The sequence below is a fragment of the Protopterus annectens genome, chromosome 12.part0 (genome assembly GCF_019279795.1).
Source record: "Protopterus annectens isolate FY-2018-M chromosome 12.part0, PAN1.0, whole genome shotgun sequence".
NCBI classification, from domain to species: domain Eukaryota; kingdom Metazoa; phylum Chordata; order Ceratodontiformes; family Protopteridae; genus Protopterus; species Protopterus annectens.
Window position 1 is genome coordinate 1334113479 of NC_056746.1, and position 26206 is coordinate 1334139684.

Consider the following 26206-nt stretch of genomic DNA (forward strand, 5'->3'; position numbering starts at 1 on the left):
CACCCGCCAGATAGGGTGGGGGGGTTGGGGACAGAAACAGGGAACGTGCCCAAACTAGACCACCAGTACACGACCAGTGAGATGGGGGGGTTAACAACATGGAATACATTGGTGAAGAACATGGTACACACCACCTGGAACCATTGGACCCTTTAGAATATTCCAAACTGAGGAGATCAGAGAGGTTGAGACAGAAGACCCCAGTATATTATTACCAGGGAGGATCCATCAACAGGAGGGTGTATTAGGTGACACCCCACACCTAGGGGATAACCCTGAGGGGGGGTGCCATTATGGTGGAAGGAACACGACATACCATGGGGGATTTTAGCATTTACAATTTTAGTAGTGTGAACCTCTCTACAAAACATTTTGAATTATTCATAAGGGATTTAAGTTTATTCCCAGTAGCAGAAGGGGAATGGCAGAATGGCAGATGTTTTGGATTGATCTCAAGGATGTTTTTGAAGAAAAAGAACTTTGAAATTATTTTTCAGGGGCAGAACAGGATGGTTCAGATACAGGGAGTTAAAAAAGGCAAGCACCATGAACTCTCCCATCCATCCATCCTCAATTGAGGAATTTTGTGTTCCAAGTGGAGAAGGAAATAACAGGATGCCTCAACCGTGGAAGTTACATTTACAATCTCAGTAAGGAGGAAAGTGACCTTATTAGAACTTTGAGTCAAAACAAGTATCTTAGGGTAATGCAACCGGACAAAGGTGGTGGGGTGATATTAATGGATGGTATTTTGTATAGTAGTAAGATGTTGGAAATGTTGAACGATGATTCCAGATATGTTAGAGTGTCCAGAAATGAAATAAATGTGGCTTACAATAGGATTGATTTTGGTCTGAATGACATGCTTCAAGACGAACTTATTGACCTGGACACTTTCAGGTATTTAACCACCAACCACCCCAGGATTCCATCTATTTTTGGAATCCCCAATGTTCATAAGAACTCCAAGGACACCCCCCCCCCCCCCATGAGGCCCATAGTGGCAGCAACAGGTTCCAAAACATATCCCTTGGCTAAATACTTGGATTTAAAACTTAAAGGGATTTGGACCATGGCTGGGGGAATCCTGAAGGACTCCTGGGATTTTCTTAGAAATATTAAGTGGGATTTATACATTGATTCACTTTTTGTGACTTCAGATATCCAAGATTTGTTCAATGCGATTCCACATCAAACTGGGATGGAATGGTTTGAAGAGGCTCTACATGCTTATGGAAAAATGGAAAGGAAGGAATTCTTGGTGTGTTTAGTGTACTGAGGTATAATTTCCTGTTTTTTTGAAGGGGAATTTTTTAAGCAAACTAATGGGGTAGCGATGGGGCATGCTGTGCCCCCACATATGCAAATATTGTCCTTATGGTATGGTAAGAAAAAAGTTTGTCTTTTCCTCTGGATACGCACAGTATTGGAATTATTACAAGCATTACTTGGATGATATTTGCATATTTTGGACTGGCACAGAGGCTAAATTGATGGAATTCATCCACTATTTAAACCACACTACTGATTCTTTTAAATTTAAACATTCCATCACACATCAAGAGATGGATTTCCTGGATGTGACCCTGAGGGAAGTGAAGGAGAGTCAGAGGTTTAAATCAAGGGTTTTACAGGAAGAGCACCTTTTCTAACTCCTACCTGTACTTTACTAGCCAACACCCCTTTAAACAAAAAAGAAGGAGTATCTTTAGGGGTCAGTTCATACATAGTAGTAGGATGACATCCAAAGATTTGGATTACAAGAAGGAAAGTTTGAATCTGAAAAACATGTTTTTGGGAAGGAAGTACGCCTTAATTTAATTGAGGAGGTCAAGGTAGAAGTATTAGGAGAGAGAAAAGGGAGATTTTGGGCCTATTTTGGGCCATGGTGAAAACACTACAAGTACAAGTGATAGAGACAAAGGGAACGGAACAGAACAGGAGGGGGATTATTCAGCCCCTATAGGGGCATTTGTTACGAGATAGGACACCGATACCCATAGAATTAGAGGTATTATTAATCAGTATTGGGAAAAGTTTAAGGATATTTTGTTTAGAAACCCATTACAGTTTATAGAATTAGGGGTATTATTAATCAGTATTGGGAAAAGTTTAAGGATATTTTGTTTAGAAACCCATTACAGTTTACTTATGTAAGAATATCAAGCAGCTTTTAGAGAACAGCAGCCAAGAACCACATAACCACAGGTGGCTGAGTACTTACTAATGCAGTACCTGGGCACAATGCCCCTATATTTTGAATCAGGGGAGTGTGCATGTTGAAGTGAGGGACAGGACCATTAGAGCTAATTCATTTACTAATTGTAATAGTGAAGGTATGGCGTATCTTGCCATGTGTAAAGGCTGTGGGGCATTTTACATGGGCAAGACTACACGTAAGCTTAAGAGAAGAATTTATGAACATTTGAATGCCATTAAAAACAAGGACAGTAACAATGCTCTATACAAACACGCATTGACATGTGCAGATGCAGGATGGCATTTTTTTGTTCTGGAAAAGGTGGAAAAGCACCCCTGGGAGACCAGAATCGAAGATAGGGAACTTTATTGGCAGCTGGTAACGGAGGCCAGTCAGTTTCCCCGGTCTTAATGAACATATCCATTGTTCCAATTTTGAAGATGAGGGCTGCTAAGTTGTAGGTGTAATATAGGGATTTGGCCACTAGATGGCAGTTTTGATCAGCAACAGGGTGGATTAGCCTGGTTGATTCTTGGGTAACAGGTTGTCTCAAAAACCTTGTACATTGTGATGTTTATTCTTATTTTAACATTCAGTTTTTACTTTGTGGTTTTAAACTTGGCTTTCACTAACATATATATTTAATATATTTTTAATTAAAAGATTATATGTATAAATCAAGTAGGATTTTACACAAACCAAGTAGGATTTTAGTAAGTATTTTGTGGGTAATGAGTTTGTACTGGGTTAATTGTTCAATTAAAGGAAAGGGGAAGGGTGAGTACAACAAGAAAGAAGGGCTATTTTATTCTTTATCCTTACTCTATCTGATGAAGTCCATTGGGAGACTAAATCGCTTATTTTTTTATATATTTGGCATTTGTGTATGTGAATAAATAGCTGTTCATTCCAACCGTTGGTTTATTTATTTTTAAATAGCCTGATAGACTTGAGAAAAGAGGCAAAACGTAGCTAGTCACATGTGTCTGATCGTTAAAGCCCTAAAGGCTAGGATAACAAAAGTATACATCTTACACAGTCTCTCCATGGTTCTCTTATCCTTATCAGATGGAAGCAACTTAGTGGAAGGCAACGATTTGGAGGGCTTATCAGATAAAGAAACTTGCAGTCTTCAGCAACTGTACGATATGATTTGTGGGAGCAGGGGGTTGGGAATCAGGAGCCTGAGAAGCAGTGGAAAAGCATCCAGCAAGGCAGCAAGAATGGGAGAAACAGAGTCTAGGAGACTTGTTTCTAAAAGTTCATAGTACCTCTTCTGAATATCACAAAAGGAAATATCCTCAAAAGGAGTCTCGGGACTGATGGACACTTCCTCATAACCATAGTCAAGTGGCAAAGAAATCTGAGAGAAATATGTAAGGGAGTCTATCAGAATCAACAGCATCCTCCTCAAAAGAATCCTGGTCCCGGATTTGCTTAAGAGGTGTAGAAACTCCCAGTGGAGGCTTAAGAGCCAAAAGGACATTAAACAGACCTCTAGTGAACTTGTGCCATTCACTCAGAGGATCTTCTGGAGCATGCAAAATATGTTTAGTTTTCACTTCTTTTTAAATGGAACATCAGCCTTGAAAAACTTTTCAGGCTGTGATCCCTGATGACACTCAATGGCAGTCGGAACCTCTTTCCTCACTAAAATTCGAGGAATACCCCCTAGGCCCTTCAGTAATAACCAGTCACGGTTCCACCTCTACATTCAAAGTGATATCTGTAAAACCTCACTTGACATGAGTGGCATCAGATCCGTGACTGCCTCCAAAGCTGTCATGGCAGAGGAATCCAAGTAAGAAACCAGATGGCCCTCTGGGCTTTCACCAGCCTTGAGAGATGTCCAGAGGAGGTGGTACTGCCAAAGAATCAGATAAGAGACTTCCTGGCCTTTTTCTTCACAGACAATTGACCCTTAGGCCAGAAGATCCTTCTATGGTATCCTTTGCCAACAGTTTAAGTAATTGGTTCTATAAGTAAATTGCGAGGGAAGAAAGACTCCACATCTTAGGGATGAAAGCTTGACAAATCTCAAGACATATGGTAGTGGGAAGTACCTAAACAGAACACACTTGAACTTTTCTAGATGACATGAAACCCAACAACCAAGGCAAAGCTTAAGACAATAAAATCAAAAAACCCTAATGTGCACTTATCTGAAAGTGGTAGAGACCAGAAGACAAAATAGTATTTAGATGATCGAAGATGGCGTTTGGACTGGCAGCAAAGTTCTGAGGATGGTATGTCCAAATGTCACCTTTATGTACTATATCATGTGTGGAGAGCATACGTGTGATATATGGCACCATTAAAACCTAAGGTTTTGTATACTGGTCAGATGTTAGGCTGCCCTTGGCAGGGGATCCCTATTGTAAAGGATATTGCAACAGTGATATGGAAGGACATCAACAAATACTACAACCAAGTAATTTTGCCCTTTGTTTCCAAGGGCATAATAGTATAGAGTGCTACCAAGCTCACTACATGTTCTGTTACATTTAGAGACTTCCACTCTTAAGAATTGGAGAATCTTGTTGGTTGCCCAGAATGATTTGCCACTACATCCAAAATGATTTGCCACTACATCCATGTTTTGTTACATGAGTGGATTGAATTTTCGGGATTTGTTTTTACTTGCAACACCATTTGTCTGTAGTAAATGTCAATGTTGTGGCAATACGGTTGTTTCACATGGTTTAAGAGTAAATACCAGTTCCAAGAAATTGAAATTGGGGAGTCATTTCACATGCAGGTTTTAGTTGGTAACATATGCCATTTGTTACCCATTTACCCCTCTAAAATGGTACCTAGACCAAATATACAGTATGATTAAACATGTACATATATTAGGATGAAGAGCCCCTTGAATGGAATTGTAAATCATGCCCATAAATTTATCCTCAGTAAAAGGATACTGGCTTTCAAATAATTGGGGCTCCCAATTTATCACAAAGGGGATACAACATTAAAGTTTTATCTATATCTTAATTTTTAAATGTCAGAGCTCTACCATTTGTGAACAGGCTTTCACTTTTATTAACTCTAGTTTTCTGTTAATGTACCTATGCTCATTTACATGAAAATTCATCCATTAATGTACTGTCGTCCTCTTTTCCCTGGGATGAAAGACACTGGTTAGTTGTGGTCAGTGCTCCCACTCCATTTAACTCCTATATAAAACTTGTAATCTGTTATTGACCAATGAAATTATTTAATGCTGCCTGCATCAAATGAGCAATTACAGTCAAGTGCATGTGCATTTGCTGAATTAGAAATCATGCTGCAGTACTAGAACTTTTGAGGGATTAAAGTCAGTTTCCCTTTTGCTATGCAGTCTAGAGCTTTGATGTTTCTGCTCTATTTTGGTATGAGGTGATACAGAAGTGTTTCACTTCTTGTGTGCATGGCACTTATTGGTCAGAAGACACTGAACTGAGAGAGTTCATTCTTGAGGATCAGTCTCGGTATGGAAAGGGGAGCATCACTGCCCACTGGTTACCCTGAACAAGGCGCTGCAGACAACCTGGCTGGACAGGCATCCACTTCTCAGAAAGGACCCAAATATCCAAGAGGCGGATGTCTGTCTAGCCACCTTGGTAGTCAACTTGCAAAAAGACTACCTCTATCTGCCAGGGGCATCTTCTTTAATCAAAATCCTAGGGCAACCTTCATCTCCTTTTGAAAAACTTCAGGTGTCAAATAAAGTCACCTGTAGGGTGACTATCAGGCCTAATATCTATATGAAGGCCTTCAGTTCAGTGGGATATGCCTTTCTCTGCAGGTATGGGTGACCTCCAAAGTTGTCTCTGCAGACACCTTGGATAGCTTAGTAGCATAGACCAAGGAGTTATGAAAGCACTGGCATGCAGTAGGGATGCCCAACCCCTCCCACAGTGATAGAACTAAAGATGGTGCAGGTAGACACTTTATTCAGGGAAACATGCTGGCATCCATCCAGCCTGGACCACAGCAGCAATATCCAGGTTTCTCTTGAAAACCTTCTAAGAAAATCACAGGCTGATGGTCCGTCATTCTGCTTGTACAGGAATTTTTGTCAGTGATGCAGAAAAGATGAGCTTTCACTTATATTAGCAGACCTTTGCATATATTGAAAGTTGTATAGCAAGCATAAGACTAGTCACATTTCAAAAACCCTTTTTGTCTGAAGATGTGAAATAGCATTCAGGTAATTTATCGAACTGCATACCTATAGGGATTACAACGTTGAACAGAAAGTACCAATAAACATACCTTTTACCCCCCCCCCCTTAGACAAGTTGCAAGTCATGCAACTGAAAGCAAATTAAGCTCTTCAGATAAAGTAGTCAAGACACTAAACTGCAGAACAAAATGATGTAGTGGAAATCAATAAACAAAAGTTCACCATACATATTGACAGTATTAACTCTGTACACATCTTTCCATTCGTGTTCCTCCTTTGTCCAACTTCAAGGTGTTACCAGATGTCAGCCTTCTGTTTTAAGTCTGTTACCATAAGGGTAATTGATGTGGTACATCACTGTATTGTGACGTCAGATGTCAAAGTATTGGCCAAGAATACAAAGCTTAATTTTAACCCATAACCACTAAGCAGTAACAGATAAAATTCTCACCATGTAATTAAGCAAAATGCATACAGTTTTATGAAGCTTTACAGAAGGCATCTATTCTAACTATATCCATGAGGCTGGCATACAAAGAGGAAGCAAAATGTAAATCACTGTAATAACTAATTTTAGAGAAAATAGTACACCTCAAAATTCTTTACTCAAGAATTTGAGACAAAGACCAGAATAATAGGGTATGTCCAAATTCAGGCACAATGCTTAAATACTATAATTCATGTAAAAAGTTGATAGAACATGCATACACTTTCTGAAGTATGAAACTAACATCTAACAGTAATGACAGAATTTAATCTTCAGTGACTTACAAGAATTATTTTTTTTTTTTTTTTTTTTTTTTTTACTTATTATGGACAGGACAAAAATGAGGCAAAAATCAGGGATATTTGGTAAAATTCTGGAAAGAGTGCCATGTCATGCTGATGAACATGCAAGTTGTACTTATAAGCATTTTGTCCCCTTGAAACACAGGTTTCCCTACTGGGGTTTTAAACCATTTTCGTCTGATAAATTATAGCAGTATGCCTGTCAGAACAGTCAGATGCACCTCATAAGCATTCTGGTTCATTTGGATTTTTAACTCTGATTAGAGTCCTGACATATTGCCTATTAATCTGAAAGTAAACCAAGCCATATAAAACTGTACTTGCCTTTTTTAATTACTTTGATGGCTACTTTCATTGTATTCCTCCAAAGGCCTTCATAAACCTCTCCAAAATTGCCGCTACCGATCTTTTTAACCAAAGTAAACTCCTCCCTGGGTCTTTCCCACTCATCCACAGTAAGATAAGACAACTCTCTTAGATTTGGCTCTCCCTGTTGAAAAAACAAGATTAATCTGCAAGTTAAACATTAAGCACATTTGTAAAAAGAACATAACATTTCATTCTGAAATGCACCAACTTAAAAATAAGGCATTCCCTTTAATGATAGGCACCCAATTTGCCTAAAAAACATCAGAGATTACACAAGGCATTGATGTACTCCAAGTACACAGATATTTCTCAAAAAGGCATTCTGTTATATACAGAGTGCCATTTTATAAAATATTAAGCAGACAGCTGGGACTTTCAAAACCACTCAAGACAAAATCAAAATTGGTAAAACAAGGTCATAGCTGCAGTTTCCTCATGAGTTCCAGCACAAATTTGGGTCATGTATACACTCTCCTCAAAATTTGCTTTTGAATGTGGAGACAGATCAGGTCCAAGGGTAAGAAACTGCAACAGTTACTGTTAGCCTATTAAAGTTCAGTATGAACATAGCAAGGGTAACTTGCTAGAAACCCTGAGCCCAGTTCAGCAATAGTGACATGGAGCCTATTTCTACCATAAGACAAATCTCCTTGTGCAAAAACAGACTTAGTAAACCTTATGAGCTTAGGTTTGCATTACTGGTGACTCAACAGCACATGTAAAAGGAGGTGGTTGTTGACTTGTGTGCTGGGATCTTGTAGAGTACATTCTAGGTGGCTTTTAATGTTTCTGTAGAGCCTCAGCACAAGTTGTATGTTGTGACTGATGTGGTGTTGTGGAGGTATGATGCTTTCTCGTGGAGAGCTGATAGGTGATTCACCCCGGGGATCACTTCTGTGGCTCTGCTTGACAGGGGCACAGGAAAATAATTTTCTTGGTTGCCAAAAGCCAGGGTACCGTTTGGCTAGGCTTATATAGGCCCTAGGGCCTATTGCCTAGTACCTACCCTATGAACTTGTGCTGGCAACCAAAAGGAAATGTAGGTCACTAAGGGGGGAGTAGAGCCGACAACCAAGCTATATGGGAATGTTTACTGCTACTACTTCAACCTTTGAAATGTATCGTTGCACACTAGCACACATTGTCCAGGTTATAGGCCGTCACTGAATTGAGCAAGTGGGTGTACAAACAGAAACCAGATCAGTCAATGCAGTTCTAACCAGCACAATTCAAACGCTTCCATTCTGAGTGAACGAGCTACATCTGAGCTTGTTGCAAGTATTGCAGCAAAATATTTCCATTAACTTCAGTCCTACCCAGAAAATGTTACATTTTAAGAGGCTGCAGAAAAGTACACAAAGTGTAAATGTGGAAATTAATACCAAACTGAACAAGATCAACACCAATAGGCTTTGGCTGACTAAGTTTGCAGATGACTGGCAGCTAGGAGTAGTCACCAAATTCCCAAATGACTGATCCTACATGTAAGGTTTTAACCAATGACGCAGTTTAATTGCAGAATTTTGTTCCATATGAAGTTTGTGTTGATGTACATTTAGTTCTTTTGAGTGCTGGAGGATAAGAACAAAATACTGCTACCTGCGCTACAACAGGACTCAACGTTTGAGATACACTTGCCTGCAAACCTTTAATCTCTGACTATAAGCAAGTACCTGTTCTGGGATACACTGAATGCATTTGCTGCCAGGTTATCTGGCATAGGGAATCTAGACTAGAACATCTACAGCTGGTATTTCTCATCTGAGGTGAAAAGATCCAACAATGATAAACCCCAGTGCAAAACGTAGGTTTTCAAAGTACTGTTGGCTTTCTGACAAGCTTCTGCTGTTGATCTGCACTTAGGAATATTCCATGTTCTGTGCACTGCTCCTTTCTCTGCAGAAAATCTCTTTCCTGTTCCACACCAATTAGTAGTAGTCCATGCATAAGTGCTGCATTGCTCACCTACTTGCCAAATGCAGTCGTACTGCAAACCTGAAAGGCAGCCTTAAATTTCACCAGAATACAGTATTGTAGCACAGACTAACACCATTAAGTATTAAACATCCTGCAGGACCTGTGTATATTACTGTACTTCCTATATACCACGTGAGTAATCCGTACCTTAGTGATGAAAGTAAATTATGCAACTTTGCCAAGACCTAGTAAAAATGCCATAAACACGAGGCAACCATTCAATAAAAAGGCAGGTCAGAATTGTATACAAGATTAGCTCTTTAAAGCCATCTTTTTCACATCTGGTTATTAAAAAAAAAAAGTTATCACTACTGCTAAATTCCAATGTCTGTATTTTATTCAAAACTACATGGATAAAGGTGCGTCTAATATTCAACATACAGAAAAGGGAGCTATACAGAATCAGTGAAGGGAGACAGACCATCATCCTTGGAAGTGAAGACTAAACATTATAGGAATGGCTTAACCCTTTCTGTATGTACAAAGCGCAAGACTCAAAGACTTAAACTACTGTGAAAAGGAAAGTGGTCATGAACTGGTGCATCTACAGACTAGATATTCTATTCCCAGTGTATATGTAGTATAAAACATACCTTCATTTTTGCAGAGAAACAGTAGTGGTGATTAACAAATGGAACAATGACACTTTGGGGCTATCGGATGATGCTCCCTCATTGAAACCATTAGAGAAGTTTGATTTACCTGGATAAGCTCACAATCTCATCAGCAGTGACCAGGCATACTGGTTGGTTTCATCTCAGAGTTGCATAGTAAAACAGCAGAGAATATTCAACTCAGGACTAGAATACATCTTGGGACTTCTGATATTAGTTGTACTGGTCCTCTTCAGAGAGCATACTGGTAGGCTTGTCAACTAACCATCCATTAAAATTCAGACACACCAAGTGTTTTTAACTCCCACTCCATTCTCACTTTTGGGGTTACAAAACCGGAACAGGAAGACCGGTTGGGCGGTTGGGGGTATCTATCTAAACAAATTTCTTCAGTCTGTGTGCCCCCAGAAAAATGCCCCAGGAGGTGACCACAAATGAAATTGCCCAGTCGGTATTCTCTTCCTAAAATTTGTACAACTGAGTCAAGATTGTTAGTCACTTACCCTTTGGCATGCTTGCAGCAGTTTCAGATTTGTGCTGAGGTCCTTAGTTTCGTAATATTTCACAATAGTATTAATGTCCTGAAACATCATCTTGTTATTCAGGTAGAATTGGTTATCTTTCTCATAGATTCTATAATGTTTCACTTCTGATCCATCTCTGACTGTAAGGGGGGAAAAAACAAAACACATTTATTGCAGTATAAAATTCATTGCCACATTTAATGTTACCTGCTTAGCAATGAAACTGTTTTATTGCAGCAGAAGAAAATAAAACATGGCAAGAAGGCAAGTGTTCAGGTTGTACATTATATCTGCAAATGTTGCTGATCAAGGAAGGATGCTAGATCCACTGTCTAAGAGCAGAAATCTTGAAATAGGCAAAAATGTTCAGACACTAATTTGCTTACTGTACACTTTCAGTGCTGTATCCTCAATTCATGGACACACTGTTACATATGCCAAGGACGTGTGTGAAAAGCTTTAACAAAGTCACCATGATCGCGATTTACATTGAAAACCCATCTGTCCGCTTCAGTTTTAATACTGACCAAATTCTAAATGCTTTTTAGTAATACTGGACAATGCCTATTAGTTGTAGTGGTCCCTTCCAGGGTACACATGGGTGGGCTTTGTCAAATGAATCCTAGAATATACCGATTACATTTTATGACTATAGTGGCAAAAAAGTTACCAATGTAGTCTGCCTTATATAAGTAATTATCATATTTCTATGGCTCTTCTCTTAACCCACCAACCCATCCCAGGCCTCCTAAAAGGACTTTTGCTCCATTTTTCCACTAATGTTGCAGTTACATTATCTATAAGGTAGGAGAAACACACTAAGATAATAGTTTTCAAAAATGCAAAGTTATTAAACAAAAATTCTGTAGTCTCTCACACAGGTTTAGGTGTAGTAACAATTCACAAAGCTTCCTCAGGGCTGGATTCTTCAAGTTCCTCTAGACTGTCTTGGGCTTGAACAGGTAGGAGCGTCTTCCACAGCCTACTCCCCCAAATTGCTACTTCAGGCCCAAAGCTCACTCTGTAGTGAGGCAAAGTTCTGATTTCCAAGCCATAGTCTTACTTTATATAAATTAAACATAGTGTTTGTTTGGAGTACGGTTTAAAGGAAATTCTACCCAATTTCAGTGTTTTCTTAAAGGAAATGATTTTCTGTACAACACTATCAAAATGTTATGTTTACACATCACTGGGTACGTCTGCCACAGTATGCTGCACAAATGTCTCCTTGACCTCTTGTCCTGCATTACCCTGACCTCTAGCTCCATCTTTATACTGGTAGGCTTTATTTTCACCTCAGACTAGCCCATTACCTCTCTCAGTATTGGCACAAAACTGAGACAGAACTTCAGCTGAGGTTTTAACAGGGACCATAAGGAGAGGGGCTGGATGACTAATAAAATGTCTTCCTGAAGGCTAGTCCCCAATGACCACAGCTTTCTCGGCATGCACTTGGAGCAGTAACAAGAATAACCCCATCACTGTTATACTGACATGCTGCTTCATCACAGTTATGCTGATGTGGTTGTGAGGGTAACCCCCTCCCAGGTGGTACTAGTTACTGTCAGGTCAAGTACTGTATACATTAGTGAACAGGGATATTACAGGCATATACTATGCAATCTGTAGACCATTGCAGGCCTAGCCAGTAAGCCATAACCAAAAGTTCCCCTCCAGCCTCAAGGATGCCAACACAAGACAATGCAGGGGGGATTTGAGGCTGCCCATCCAATCATCTGTTTTCCAAGAAGGTGATAAGGATGCTTCTTAATTTTAGACAGTCTCACAGATGGGTGATACTTTGGGGGATGATTGACATTTGATTACTGGTAAAGTCCAACTGGGTAGAAGCCCATTTTCAGGGAAGGCCTGGGGAGGAGAGCACCAAAGAATTGCAAAACATTTTAAGAATAGAATTTTACAATCTTCAAAAATACACACATCAACTGTACCAAATTCGAATATAAAAACATTGGTTAACAACTGATACAAGTTATAGGACAATGATTTAATGTAGAGAGATTAAAGGCAACTTAGTATAATAAAACAGGAATTGCTATATGAAGTAAGAGAAGAGTAAATTTATGGTATATTTAGAGAGTCAAGGGAGAGAAGTTGATGGAAGTAAGTGAAGAAAGGAGAGCAAGGTGGTGCAAGGTATAATAGGCATTTGTTCACATTTTGGGATAGTTTATCCTGGTGTTGAGCAAGAAAAAAAAGCCATCTTTTGGCCAAGAAGTCTTACAGCATGGTTTTGAAAGATTGGAGGGAGGGTATTGACCTGATGGATACAGATAAGGACTTCTGGGCCTTAGGAACATAGTTCTAGTATAGACATTGCTCAGTTGATTTTATAGGTTTGGGGACAGTCAGTTTTTGGTCACTGGATCGTAATGACCAACTAGGAACATAGTTGTGTAGAATGTTTTTTAGTGATGGACAAGCAGATGGATGCTGGATAATTTTATAGGTGGTAAAAAGCTACACAGTGGTGGGTTCTGAAAGAGGCATCATCCCTAATAATTTGCTATGAGAAGCGACTTCACTGATTATATTTATCAGGAGAGAGAGGACTTAGTTTTGTTTTTTCACAAGATGGGGATTTGGAGGAAAAGTAGGTTTTTTTTGGGTGGGGGGAGGTTAAGCAGGAGTTGCGAGTTACAAAACCATGCTGGAGACGTGCCAGGTCAGAGGTGCAGGAGTGTGGAGTCACCTGTATATTGTACAAGGGTGACCAGTTGTGTGAATGTTAAACAAACAGGAGGGGACCAAGGATAAAGCCCTGTGGTACACTGGTGGTGACTGGGAGGTATGGTAATGGAGAAAGGGTGGAGTGCCATTTTACTGACATGTCTATTGGATAGGTAGCTTTTGAACCTTAGAAGGGTGGGGCTGAGATAGACCCAGTGAGGACATTTGAAGTAGAAGTTTGTTATGACAAACTGTTAAAGGTTATAGACAAGTATAGAAATGAGGAAACTAGTATGAAGCTCTTTCTAGATTTGACAGCATCTATAAGAGGCTAGAAAGCACAGTATTAGTATTATGGGAAGGATAGAAGCCATGTGTTGGCGGTAGAGATCTACTTGCAGAAGATACTGTTTCTGCATACATTTTAAGTATTTTGGAGATGGGGAACAAGTTATAGGTCTGTTGAATTTCCTCTTTTGTGTAGAGGGATGATGTGTGAATGTTTTTTTCTAGAGAGGGAGCTTGGCATTCCTGGACTGACCTACTTCCAAGGATATAGTTAGGACAGGCAATTTGATGGGCTTCTGTTTTAAGGTATTCACTTGGAAGCTCATCAGCCGGTTTGAGTTTCCAGATGTGGGTACAATTTTAAAGGTGAAGGTGGATGTAGCGATATGTGGTAGTTGAGCAGGAGGATTGAATGCTTGGGCTTCCTTGGTAGGGATGCTATAAGATCTAAAAGAGTTGAATTCTAATGCATTTTTGAGTGGTAGGATTGAATATTTGGCCGGGATGCAAGATTTCATTAATGGCAGACCAGAATCTTTTAGAATGGTTTATTATTGTTCTGAAAGTTGTTACATTGTTACAGTAGTCTTTTTTTCATGTATTTGCTTTTTAGTATGGGTGTGGAGCATTCTGAAGTTTGAGATATTGTGAGGTTTTATATTGCTGCCGTTCTTTCCCTGCTTTCTCTAGCCTGCATTAGCTTTCTACTTGGTCTGTTCCTTCTATGAGGTGCAAAGCTATTTAGGATATTTAGAAAATGTGTACTGAATTCATTTACAGCATCATCTAATGGGAGGATTTTTATGATGTTCCAGTTAATGACAGTAGTAATGGATATTTCTGGGTTAAACTTGGACAAGTCTATTTTTTACAAACATGCTGTTTAATTGGTGGTGGAGAAATTAAAAAAAAGCCAGAGATCTCACAAGTATTTTGGGTTTTTAATACCATGACAGGAGAGGACCCCATTCCTAAGTCAAAGTATGGTTATTCAATCACTGAGATTAGTCAGAAGTGTTCTTCACAGTACCTGCAATGTGTCCAGTAATGACTCCTCCTGCAAGTCATACAGAGTCACATGTAATCAGTAACATAAAAAAGAATTTACAATTGTATTTGGATACAAAACCCATTGCTCCTACTACTACTGAACTGTCGGAGTATCCTCCTTCCACATTGCCCTCATTTCTGCCAGCAAATCATGGTATTTTGACAGTCTCTCTGCAGACAAGACACTGTAGTCACTGGGTGTAGCAATTTCAGTCAAAGGCTTTTGCCTTGCTTTCATGGATTACTATATCTGTTTTTCTCGCATCTATTTTTTGAACTGCTGATAATGGATTTCCCATGTGATACACACTTCATTTTCTATTATGCTTTGTGGCTCAGGTTTCCAGGGTTTTTCAGCTATTTCAATATTATAATGTTTGCACAATCCCCAATGCAACAGTCTTGCCACATTATACCTTTCAGTATACAGTCCTGCCGTTAGTGTATCACACCCAGCAACAAGATGTGTGACCATTTCCAATTCTGTTTTATAAAACCAGCATTTGTTTCTCCCACATGTTCAATGGACTTTGTAAACAGAGCATGCAAGTCCACCATCTTAGGCCACCAATATTAACCTTTCATCTTTTGGTTTAAATTTACCTCTCAACCATTCCTGTGTTCAATCCTTATCAATTTGAGGTTGATCCAAGATTTTTCAATACTTGCAACTATATTGATGCATTTTCCACACTTCTTGCCTTCTCATCTGATCCTTCACCTTATATTCTTTGTTTTTAGGATATTCAGACCTACTGCACATCTACAACTCCAATGGTGGCATAAAAACTCACTTAGGAGCTCTTCTGCAACACAACACGAAGGGATAGATATGCATCAGAATTCCACTTTGGAAGAGCCTTCCTCTCCACAAAGCACGAATGGATGGGAAACTGCACTGCAGCTTTATTCTTTAAGTTTCACTCTTGTCCCTTATAGGTAGGGATAACATGTAAATGCTCTGCCTTTTTCATTCTTGTCCCTTATAAGGAGGGATAACATGTAAATGCTCTACTTATGGGTTCTTCATATAAAATGTCATTAGATTGCATGGCTATGCTACTAAAGATCATTTAGGGTCAATAGCCTAGTAAACTATGAAGTTCCCCAATTGTTTAGAACTTTAAGCATGCCCATCTCCCCAAATTGTTTAGAACTTTAAGCATGTCCATCTCCAAGACCTGTATGAAGTAACTGAAGGAAAAGATCCATATCCAGCATCCAGTCATGAGGATTTGCCTTTGACCTCCTTATTGGTCTGCCACCAAATTCTGATAATGGGTTACAGACTGCTTTTAGGGTCATCTGAGACATCAGTGTTATCTATTGGACTTGTGGCCAGCCTACAAGAGGGGAAACTGCTCTCCCTTGCTTGTTGAGATAGCACATCATGTGCTAACAGTAGGACACCCTTCTTCCAAACTGGCTTGAAGGCCTTCAAGTACCTGCACCACAGCAATCGTTCACATTTTCTCTCCATCTTTGGTCTATGTACCACTGGCCTTGGACATTGAAAGTTTATGTACACCATCCAGGACTTGTTAGGGCCTGGTTGCGAAGCTCCTGGGTGAAGAATACTCAGATTCTGTCTGATCTGGATGTACTACTACTCCAGTTCATGGTATATGCAGGGAAGGATAAGCATCTTTCAGGGACTGTAAGCAACGGCTCCAAATGGATACTCAGTGCCACTGAAGTTATGTGCATCTTTGCAGGGTACCATTTTAGTAGTAACTAGCAAATGCTTCAGGGCAGCAGGATCCACGGTTGTCAGACATTCATTGCTTGGTCATAGAAAGGCAGCTTTCTGGCAACTGAGAGTCCAAGATAATCTCCATAAATATCACTAAATTGGTAGAAATAAGGATAGATGTCTGAATATTTAAGAAAAATCTGAGACTTTTGGGAACATCTGTGAATAGGGGACCCTTTTCACCTTTTACTGTGACATGCCTGAGTGAGGCAGCTGTACAGATGAGGGTAGGTGTTAAATGTCCTTTTTTCCTTCAGTAAGCTATTATTGGAGACTGACTGAAAAACCCTGGAATAGCAGTAAAAAAAAAAAAAAAAAAAAAGCAGCAAGGAGATGAAGAGTATCAGCTGCCTCAAACCTAGAGCATACAGGGGATCAGGACAGGGTTCAAAGCAGGGACAGACAGACCAGCCTGTGGGAACTAGTTGGTTTCTGCCCCAATGGTTTCCCAAATGACAAGGAAAGCAGAGGGGTGCTTGTGAAGTGGAATATGGAGATAGGCATCCTTGAAAACCCAGAATGGCATAATGGGATTGTTGGTAGGGCTTGTAATAACACTTTGAATGTGGCACTTTAGGTATTAAGCTTGAAGACTGAGCACCTGAAATAATGTTAAGTAAAATCTCCTGTTGGGTTCCTCTATGGGCACATTTTCTATTACTTCTAGTAGAATTTCTTAAGACAGGAGGAATTAAATCACTTGTCCTTTGACATGGGGCAGTTACCTGTCTTTTTTTTTTTTTTTTTGAAACTGTAGCTCACCATGGGTTGCCCATCCTCCCATTCTGAGTTAATGGATCAGTCTTTGGCCATGAACATTTGCAATGGGACATCTGCTGCAACAGTCTAAACATGGTAGCTAGCATAGTGGGACATAACCATTTCCCTTGGTAGGATGGCCCTTGCAGTGCTTTGTCAGAAGACTTGAGAGCTGAAGACATATGGTTTGGGGACCTTATCATGGCCTGTATCCTTGAACCGACAGGAAATCTCTCAGAAACCATGTTGTTTTCTGTCATCTTCTTAGATGGCTTCTTTTTTGGGGGGTGGTGACTGTGTAGGCTTCAAGCTCATTTCAACCCATGCAGTTTTACATGGAATGTTAACTACTTCAAGGTTATAAGAATAAATCTTCAGTAGATAGGTTCATAGGTTCATAGGTTCATACTAGGCTATCTGCCCGAGGGCATTTATAAGCCTAGCCATAGTTTTGGGGCTTACGCCACCCCTTAGTTTGGAGAAACTATGCCCATTATTTAGCTCATCATTAGATCATGCAGTCCTATAAGATGTGCTCTTAAATTTAAACAAAAAAGGGGCACGAGACACTTGTGGGGAACCTATCACAAGAACCTCCACCTTTCTTATCCACTGACATACCATAATGCAAATATAGCTAGATGGCCAGCCAAAAAGATGCAACCAAGATGGTTAAACTTGCAAATACCAAAACAGAAGACAACTCTCCAGTGGAGTTGGACTGAACCACAGACTGTGGCCTCAAAAAAAGAAGTCATGTCTTACCATAACATTCCATCTATATTGTTGATCCTCGTTCAGTCATTACGCATGGGTATCTGTTCCAAGCTCGGAACAGAGACAGCCATTTTCCAAGCTCGCGCCAGCTTCAAAATCCTCGAGCTAAACCTTTACCCACAACCCCCCTCTCTCTGTTACCTGATTGAGTTTGCAAGTTAAAGAACGTAGAGGTTACCTCTGGTCAAATAACCTAAGAGAACCGGATGGTGAGATCCACTAGAAACCACAGGAGGGGGAAGGAGGGAGGGTCGTAATGACTGAACGAGGATCAACAATACAGATGGAACGTTATGGTAAGACAACTTCTTTATCTGATATTGTTAATCCTCGTTCATTCCTTACATATGGGACACAGTCCCCAGCTACCTCTATTCTTGGGAGGCTGTCCTGGAAGGACCTTCCTGAGCACCATAGAACCGAAAGATGCTCTTCCCCTGGAGGCCAAATCCAAAAGTTGCAGCTGCACAGATGTCATGTAAAGAAGCTCTGGCATGGAAGGCAACAGAAGTGGTCACCGACCTTGTTGAATGAGCTTTCATGGTAGTATTTGGATGACTCTTTCTTAGCAGCTTCTCTATCTCTAGTGCTGCTTCTGCCCTTTGACTGGGTGGAACGTCAGGAAGACTTTTTGAAGGGACGGGACAAAGATTGAAGGGGATATGATAACCTCTGGTTATGATCCTTTGTACCCAAGAATCTGTGGTGATGGTTAGCCAGGCAGAAGGGCACAAGGAGAAATGTCCCCCAACCACCTCCAGAGGAAAGGAGTTGGGCCGCTCTTCAGGAGCACTGGTAGGATTGACCAGGGAAAGAATCCCTGGAACCCTGGGTTACCCGGTCCCCCTTTGCCCCAAAAGGAGTGTCTTGCTTGTGAGTTTCCCCCTCTGCCTCTGGGGGAGAACTCTGCCTGTGTGTCATGGAAAGGACCCGGAGATTTCTTGAACCATATCTTCCCACACTTGGTTTCGGGAGAAAGCACATTGAGGGGAAGAACAGACTCTTATGGCAGAAAGGGTCTTACCATCCTGTTCACATCTGGCCAGTGTGCTTTTAACTTTGTGCCCAAACAATGAGGAAGGCTCAATGGGAGCATTAAGAAAAGAAGACTTAAAGGGTTCCACGAAGTTACACAAGCGCAATCAGGCGTGTCATCTCAAGACCGCAGCTGAACCCACTGCTCCTTCTGATGTGTGAGATAGTCGCATAGAGCAGTTAGATATAGATTCAGTGGTGGCCAGCTGAGAGGCCGCTGTCACGGACCTAATCAGACATGGTACCAGCCAAGGTTTCAGAGAGCTCAGAAACCAGATACCTTTGAAGCCTGATAAAATGTGCCATATAATTCAGGGACCCGATAGCAAAGGTCACTGAAGCAAAGGTGTGCTTCCCTATCCTGTCCAGGGCCCAGGACTCTTAAGCAGATGATCAGTCTGGCTTTCTTCCATCAGATCCTTTTTTGTTGCGGCCACCACCAAAGCATCCACAGGAAGACCTTTGAACCAATGGGGATCCAAAGCAGGAGGAGACAAGATCTTTATCTGGCCTCCAGGGAATAGCTTTGACGGTATCAGGAGCCTTCCAAGCACGGTGCATGATGAGCTGGACAAGCTCATCGGCAGGTGGAGTAACCCAGGAGGTAGGGGGGCTGGGCGTGAAAGGCCTGCAGGAACACAGATTCCTCAGAGGTCAGATTAGAGGACTGCCAGTCACCTCTCTGTTTCGGGATTTTGAGGATATCGCCAAAGGATACCTCAGAGGGTGACCGAGGGGATCCTTCCCCCTCATCTAAATCTGTCTCTTCAGTGAAGTACTCCTCTGTGGAGTCCATGTGCTTCCTCTTACACAAACTTTTCTGGTGAACCTCCTCAGCAGGAGAATCTGGAGAAGACAGCAGAAAAGGGGATGCCTGAGGGAATATGTCCTGTGGCCCCTGCATCCAGAGTCCACTAGATGCGACTTGTGGAACTAGTGTACCACAGGACAGCAGAGGTATAGACAGTCTGGTATCACCAGCAGCAGCGAAAGCCTTCTCCATCAGTTGGAAGGCTGGTCCACCCAAAGAGGAATGTATGTCTAGGGCAGGGGTGACCCCTCCCATAAGTGGCTCATTCTGCCGACCCGGAGTCCCTGGGTGGCTGTGGAGCAGCAAGCTATGCATGTCACAGCTGACATTCTGGGTCATAGAAACTTTCCTGCCACAAAGGCAACTGCGATCCCTTAGTGAAATCCATAAAGGGAACCACAGAAGGGGAAGACTGTGATTTATCCATGGACTTCAAAGGCAATGAAGGAGAATAAGAAGGGGTCTTTGGAGATGGGTGATCACCTCCCAAGGAAGGATAGTTTCTGAGGGGTGGGATACCTCTGACCAAGAGTACCTGGTCAACAAGACGCAACACATGTTCGGAAAGGCTTCTAGTGGATCTCACAGAGACTGAGGGAGAAACAGACCTGGCCACAGAAGAGGCAGACTCGGTGCCCATCTCATCTGACTGCACCGAGGACAACGGTGCCAAGAAAGACTGGACTACAGTTGTCTGCACTGAAGTCATCGGTGCAGAGGTCATTGTCTGCACCGATACAGGGATCGGTGCCGAAGTGGGAGTCTGTGCCAAAGCTGGAACCAACAAAACTGAAGTCAACAATAAAGGCCTCGGTTCCGAGGAAGGTCTTGGAGCAGACGCTGTCAATGTCTGCGCCAACTGAATGGTCAGTGCTGATGCAGTGATAATGGTCTGAACAGAGGAGCCCCTCGGTGCCGATATATAGAAGGCTGCTGGAGAGAATGGAGCCAAAATCACTAATGGAGCCGAAGGCCTTGGTGCCAAAGATCTAGGCACCGAAAGCATTGGGGGTGACGGAGAGCTCCGGAGCCGGAAATTTAGACTTTTTAGGTTTTGGTTAGGCGAGTCCCCAGCTGGGGATGAAGGCAAGGATTTAGCCTTAGTATAAACATCCATTTTCTTATGGGCTTTAGGAGGGGTTGAGACCTCAGACCCAGAAATAGCCCCTGAAAAGGGAGATTTTAGAAGTCCCTTCAGTATCAGCTTGTTTTTCTTTTCATTTCCATCAAAGTTCTATTAGAAAAGTTCTCACAGATAGTACAGGGTGGTTCAAGAGATAAATGGGAAGCTCCCAAACACGCACACAGAGTGTGCATCAGAAGTAGGCAGTTTGTGTCCACAATCGGAACACTGCTTAAACCCTGGACTACCTTTTTCATCTGCCATGACAGCAAATTAATTAATAGAAAAGTACCAACAATGGCACAAGAGTACCCGAAGGTATGAGAGAGAAAAGGGAAAAAGGTTACCAACGATGGTAAAGAGAGAATACCTCACGGTAAAAATATTAAGGAAAAAACAGAAAAACCTGAGGAAATTATGAACATTAGATGCGATAGGGTAAGAGACAAAATATCAACTTTTCTGACAGAAAAGTAATTTGTAAAGTAATTAAACAACAACTGACTGTACTTAGCTCAAGAGAAGTAGCTTGACACGACCAGATGGCAACGCGGCAAACGAAATCTGAGATAACAAGGAGAGGGAGATTGTGGGCAAGAGTTTAGCTCAAGAGTTTGAAGTTGACATGAGCTTGGAAAATGGCCGGCTCAATTCCGAGCTCGGAACAGATACCCATGCGTAAGGAATGAACGAGGATTAACAATATCAGATCAGGGGATACATATGGTGAGATGCACAGTATCCTTGCATCTCTGACAAAGGAGTCCTGCTATGCATGTAGGGAGAAAGATATTGAGGTGTGGAAGTCAGGTCAGATATTTGCCTTCTGCAGCTGAAGTCTCACTCAGAACTATGACTATAATGACCTACATAAAAAAGGTCTTTGTCAACACTTGGGTGCACTAATTGTTTACAGTATTTACATGAACTGTTTTCATGAGTATTTCTGTCCTTGAGAAAATAACATTTCACTATAACTTACAAATTTTGTACATGTTAGCAAGTTCTATGCAATTTTATACAGAAAGTTCACTTTTCTGATTCTGAAAAATAGCTCGGTTCTTAAACACAAGTGGTTTTATCAATACAAAACTCATAGTAGGGAATTCTCTATAGAGTTAAGATAGCTGGTGTGTTTGAGGTCTTCCTAGTACATTGGGTAACTTGTTTGCTTTGCAAGATTTTCCAACTCATTTGTAACACTAGACAGAAGTGATAATACATACAGGCCACAATGGACCTCCCCACAGTGGTCCTGTCAAATAATGATTTCAAACATAACCCCTTTTTTCATAAGTACATTTTATAATTCTTCCTCTCCCACCCTATAGTACATGCTAGCATATGGGCATTCGAGCACATATTGCCTAAACTCTTAAAAATCGGATTCTCTCATTTGATTAATTTCCTTTGGAAGCAGGTGATAGAGCTGACCCTTTAACTTCCTGTTCAAAAATGAAACAGATGAATCACAGCAGATTAAGTAGTCCTATAGCACAATGTGCTGCTTAAAAGCAACTAATTTTGGAGCCAGCAATATGAAGCTGTGCTGGAATGGCAGATCATGGTAGTCATGCTGGAAATGCAGTACATCACAGTACTCCAGCTGGATGTTCATGGCTCGTCTCAGTGTCTGCTAGCTATCATTTCTCAGCAACGACCACTCTTCATACCTGGTTCATACTGCAGAATGTTTACATTGTTAAGTTTTCTTCCAAGCTGCAGCAAAACTGAAAGCTGTCCCAGAGTTTAAGTATTACGGTTGTTAGGCCCTTTACCACAGCTTACATTTCCTGACCAGAAATTCCCAGCTGGAAGTCCCATTTAGAGGCATCCCCAAAGATAAACATTCCCATATTGATGGGCATCAATATTACCAGCTCGGGTAGTTTAGAGAATAAAGTCACTACTTGGGTCCAACTAGAGCTCCAGTGACTCTGGTGCTTGAAGGAGCAGGTAGAAAGAATGAAAGCCCATCCTGCTGAGGAAGGGATGGAGCTAGTCACAAGTTGTGGCAGTCCTTTGGATGAAGGAGGTGGGCCCAGGAACTTGGATGCATGTGTGATGCGCAAAGCTGCCTATTGGCAATAGCATCCATCTAGCAAGTGTACAGGAACTTGCACTTGCATAGTGGAAGGTGTTGGTGCTCCCACAGTGCTGCAGGTCACATGTCTTTCTACCTAGGGGAGGAGTTAGGCCAGATGTCTTCATTGGCAAGATGCAGACAATGACAAGCAGCCAGCTGGTCAAGAAAGCTCACCAATGTCTACAGTTTTTAAAAAGGCTAAAAAAAGCCAAGTTTCCTCATTTGTTCCACCTTCTATAGAGAACTTCAGTGTGGGCTGGAAGCTGCACAGTTACAGAAAGAAAGGTGCTACAAATAGTGGGGAGGGTTTCAGAGAAGGTAACAGATTCCAGTCTTACATCAATACATCTTTATTCTGCAAGGAGGATTCTAAAGGACACCAAAATAATACATGACGACACACATCCTGTGCATGGACTGTTAAAGCATCTGGCACCAGGCAGGAGATATTGCAGCATCTGCTGCAGGACTACAAGATTCAATAACAGTTTCTACCCTACAGTGATTAGACTTCTGAACTTGGGCACTAAAAAAAACAAAGCAATTGGGCAGTCTTGCAAATATTTTTAGTCTTATCCAGCTAGAATCTGAAAAGTCTATGCACAAAGTGTAGACTCTTATCCCTTATTTTGTGGATTGGGGAGAAAATGGGAAGTTTATAGTCTGAAAGTTCATTTACTACTTCAGGCATGAAGGACGGATTGGTCCTTTAAGGCAATGTATTCATACGAAAAAGAAGGAAGGACAGGGCTGACATAATGACCTGTAAATCAGACTCCTCTGGCATAGGCGAGAGTTAAGAGAATAGTTTTCCCAAGTACAGAATTTGAGAGGCTGAAGTGTACTGGTTTAAAAGAAGGAAGAGTGAGTTTTTCCAACACTAAGATAAGGTCAAAAGCAGGAGGGATCACTTTCCTTGGAAGTTTGAGGTGTAGTACTCTTGAGAACTGTTTTACCTCCCATCTGGCCAGAAGCAGAGGATCCAGAGATAGGCACACTGATATGACTGAAATACATGCCTTAATAGAGGAGTATGTTGGGGCAGATTACAGCAGTTCAAAGTGGACCAAGTAGGGTGTTAGCCTGTACTGGGGTCTTGTTTTGCCTGACACCGTACAGTAACTTTCCATTTTGTTATGCAAGATTTTCTGGTAGTAGGTTTTCTTGCCTCCTGGAAAGCCTTAAACACACCCTCAGATCTCAGAAAATTGGTGTCTAAAGTGGATCAGAATCCTATCACCCATAATGTCAGGTTGAGCTGAAGTAGTGATCCTCCTGCTGTGTGAGCAAATCCACTTTGGAGGGAAACTTCTGGCAATGGCCCTTGGATAGGTGGAAGAGAAGGGGGAACCCGATGCTGCATTGGCCAATAGGGAATGACGAGCAAGATCTTTGGATCCTTAAGACTGTAGGGTAAAGAGGAACTGCAAGGAAGACATACAGGAACCTCCCTTTCCAAATGAAGGACATTACATCAGTTTTACCAGCAGAACAGCAGGCCCTTGTGCAAAAGAGCGGAAGTAGTTTGTTGTTGGAAGCAAAATAATCCATCTATGGCACCTCCATTTGTGGACTATGTCTAGGAAGATCTCCCTGTTCAGCATGTATTTAAAAGGATCTTCTCTTGATCTAATTAGAAAGTCTGCTAGGATATTGTCTTGTGAGGGAATGTAAACTGCTTGGAGGGAGAGGTTTGCTTTTGTGACCTACTTCTATGCCATAAAAGCCAATCCTGCTTGTTTATGTACCACATGACCAGTGTGTTGTCTGTGAACATTAATGAGCCTGGTTTCCAAGAAGGGGAGAAAATCTGTATGGCGCAAATTAGTGCCATCATCTCCTCAGATTGATGTGCTCTTATCATGGATTTGTAGGCTATTTCCCAGGACTCCTAGACTGCCCCCATGCAACTCCTGTTGTGCTGTCAGTGGTTTGAAGGGAAGATCTGGGTTTAGCTTCATCTGCGATATCCACCACAGAATTTCCTTCTTTAGGCAATGCAGGAGAGAAGACCTGTGTCCATGGCTTAAGAATGCTGGGACCAGGTTGATTTCAGGTACTGCAGGATCTTTATCATATGGAGTTTGGCAAAGGGAACCATGGGGATGGTTGCTGCCATGAATCCCAGTGCTCCAAGAACTGCCTTTGCAGCACAGGACTGAACAGAAAGGAAGCAACTGGTTAAGCTTTGCACTGCCTTTAAGAAAGAAGGCCTGCATGAGTTTGATGCCTAGTCTGCACTTAAGGAAAAGTAGGTCTTGGGGCAGATCGTATTGCTGACTTAGTTTGATTGGAAACCTACACCCTGAAGGGCTTGGGTGAAATCGAAATGAGTCAAGAGTATTTGCAACCAGCATCTCCAATTTACTTTGAGAATTGTAGTTAAACAAGATAATTCTTCATTTGCCCAGCCAAGGATGACATGCAAACTTCGGCATCTTGTAAACATAAATATAGAATCTAGTTTTGATGGGGAGTATTTCAGCAGCAGATTAATTTTGAATGGATTCTGCTCACCCAAATGACCTAATGACATTGGAAAAGACCAGATAGTAATATGACTGGGAAAATATAAATGCTGCTGACAGAGGTTTCCAGAAAGTAGAAACAACCAACACTAGGGTATTTCTGCTAGGGTAAACATTCATCTTGCACATCAGGTCATTCCTACGTAGCAAGGACCATTGCAGGCAGAAATATATTTTACCCTTTCATTCCATAGCACTGACAGATGGAATTACCTTGTAAGAGCTCCCATAGAATGTACATGACACAATCACAATGCTGGACAAATCAGCAGCTTTGAGCAGGCAAGAGAAGTAGCAAAACTCAACAATGCTTGGCGACAGGCAAAGACATTTTAGTCAAGGATAACAAAAGGCATACTTTAACACTTGACATTACCTAGTGCACAAACTACTACAGTAGCATTAAAGCCCTTTTTTGCAATCATTGTGTACATGAAAGCTCCCACAACTCCATTCCCAAGGGTTCAAAACAATCCTTCATTAGTATGCAAGCAGACACAAATCTACACCCCTGCACACACCCACCATCTACAGACACCCCCTGAACACACCCACCATCTACAGACACACACCATCTACACACACCCCCATCTACAGTCATGCACCCACCCACCATCTACACACACACAAACACCCATTTATAAACACACAAGAAGCTAGAGGG

The 26206-nt window shown here is 41.4% G+C and overlaps 1 protein-coding gene across 1 annotated transcript in view; it reads right to left on the reverse strand.

Moving 5' to 3' along the window:
* Window positions 1–26206, reverse strand: part of LOC122817181 (protein-tyrosine kinase 6-like) — a 171030-nt gene that overhangs the window by 100468 nt on the left and 44356 nt on the right. Inside the window, exons 3-4 of the mRNA XM_044090395.1 lie at window positions 10621–10781; window positions 7482–7647 (exon numbers count right to left, since the gene is read on the reverse strand). Of these exons, the coding sequence (XP_043946330.1) occupies window positions 7482–7647; window positions 10621–10710 (256 nt within the window). The 5' untranslated portion in view covers window positions 10711–10781. The remainder of the gene's footprint in view (window positions 1–7481; window positions 7648–10620; window positions 10782–26206) is intronic.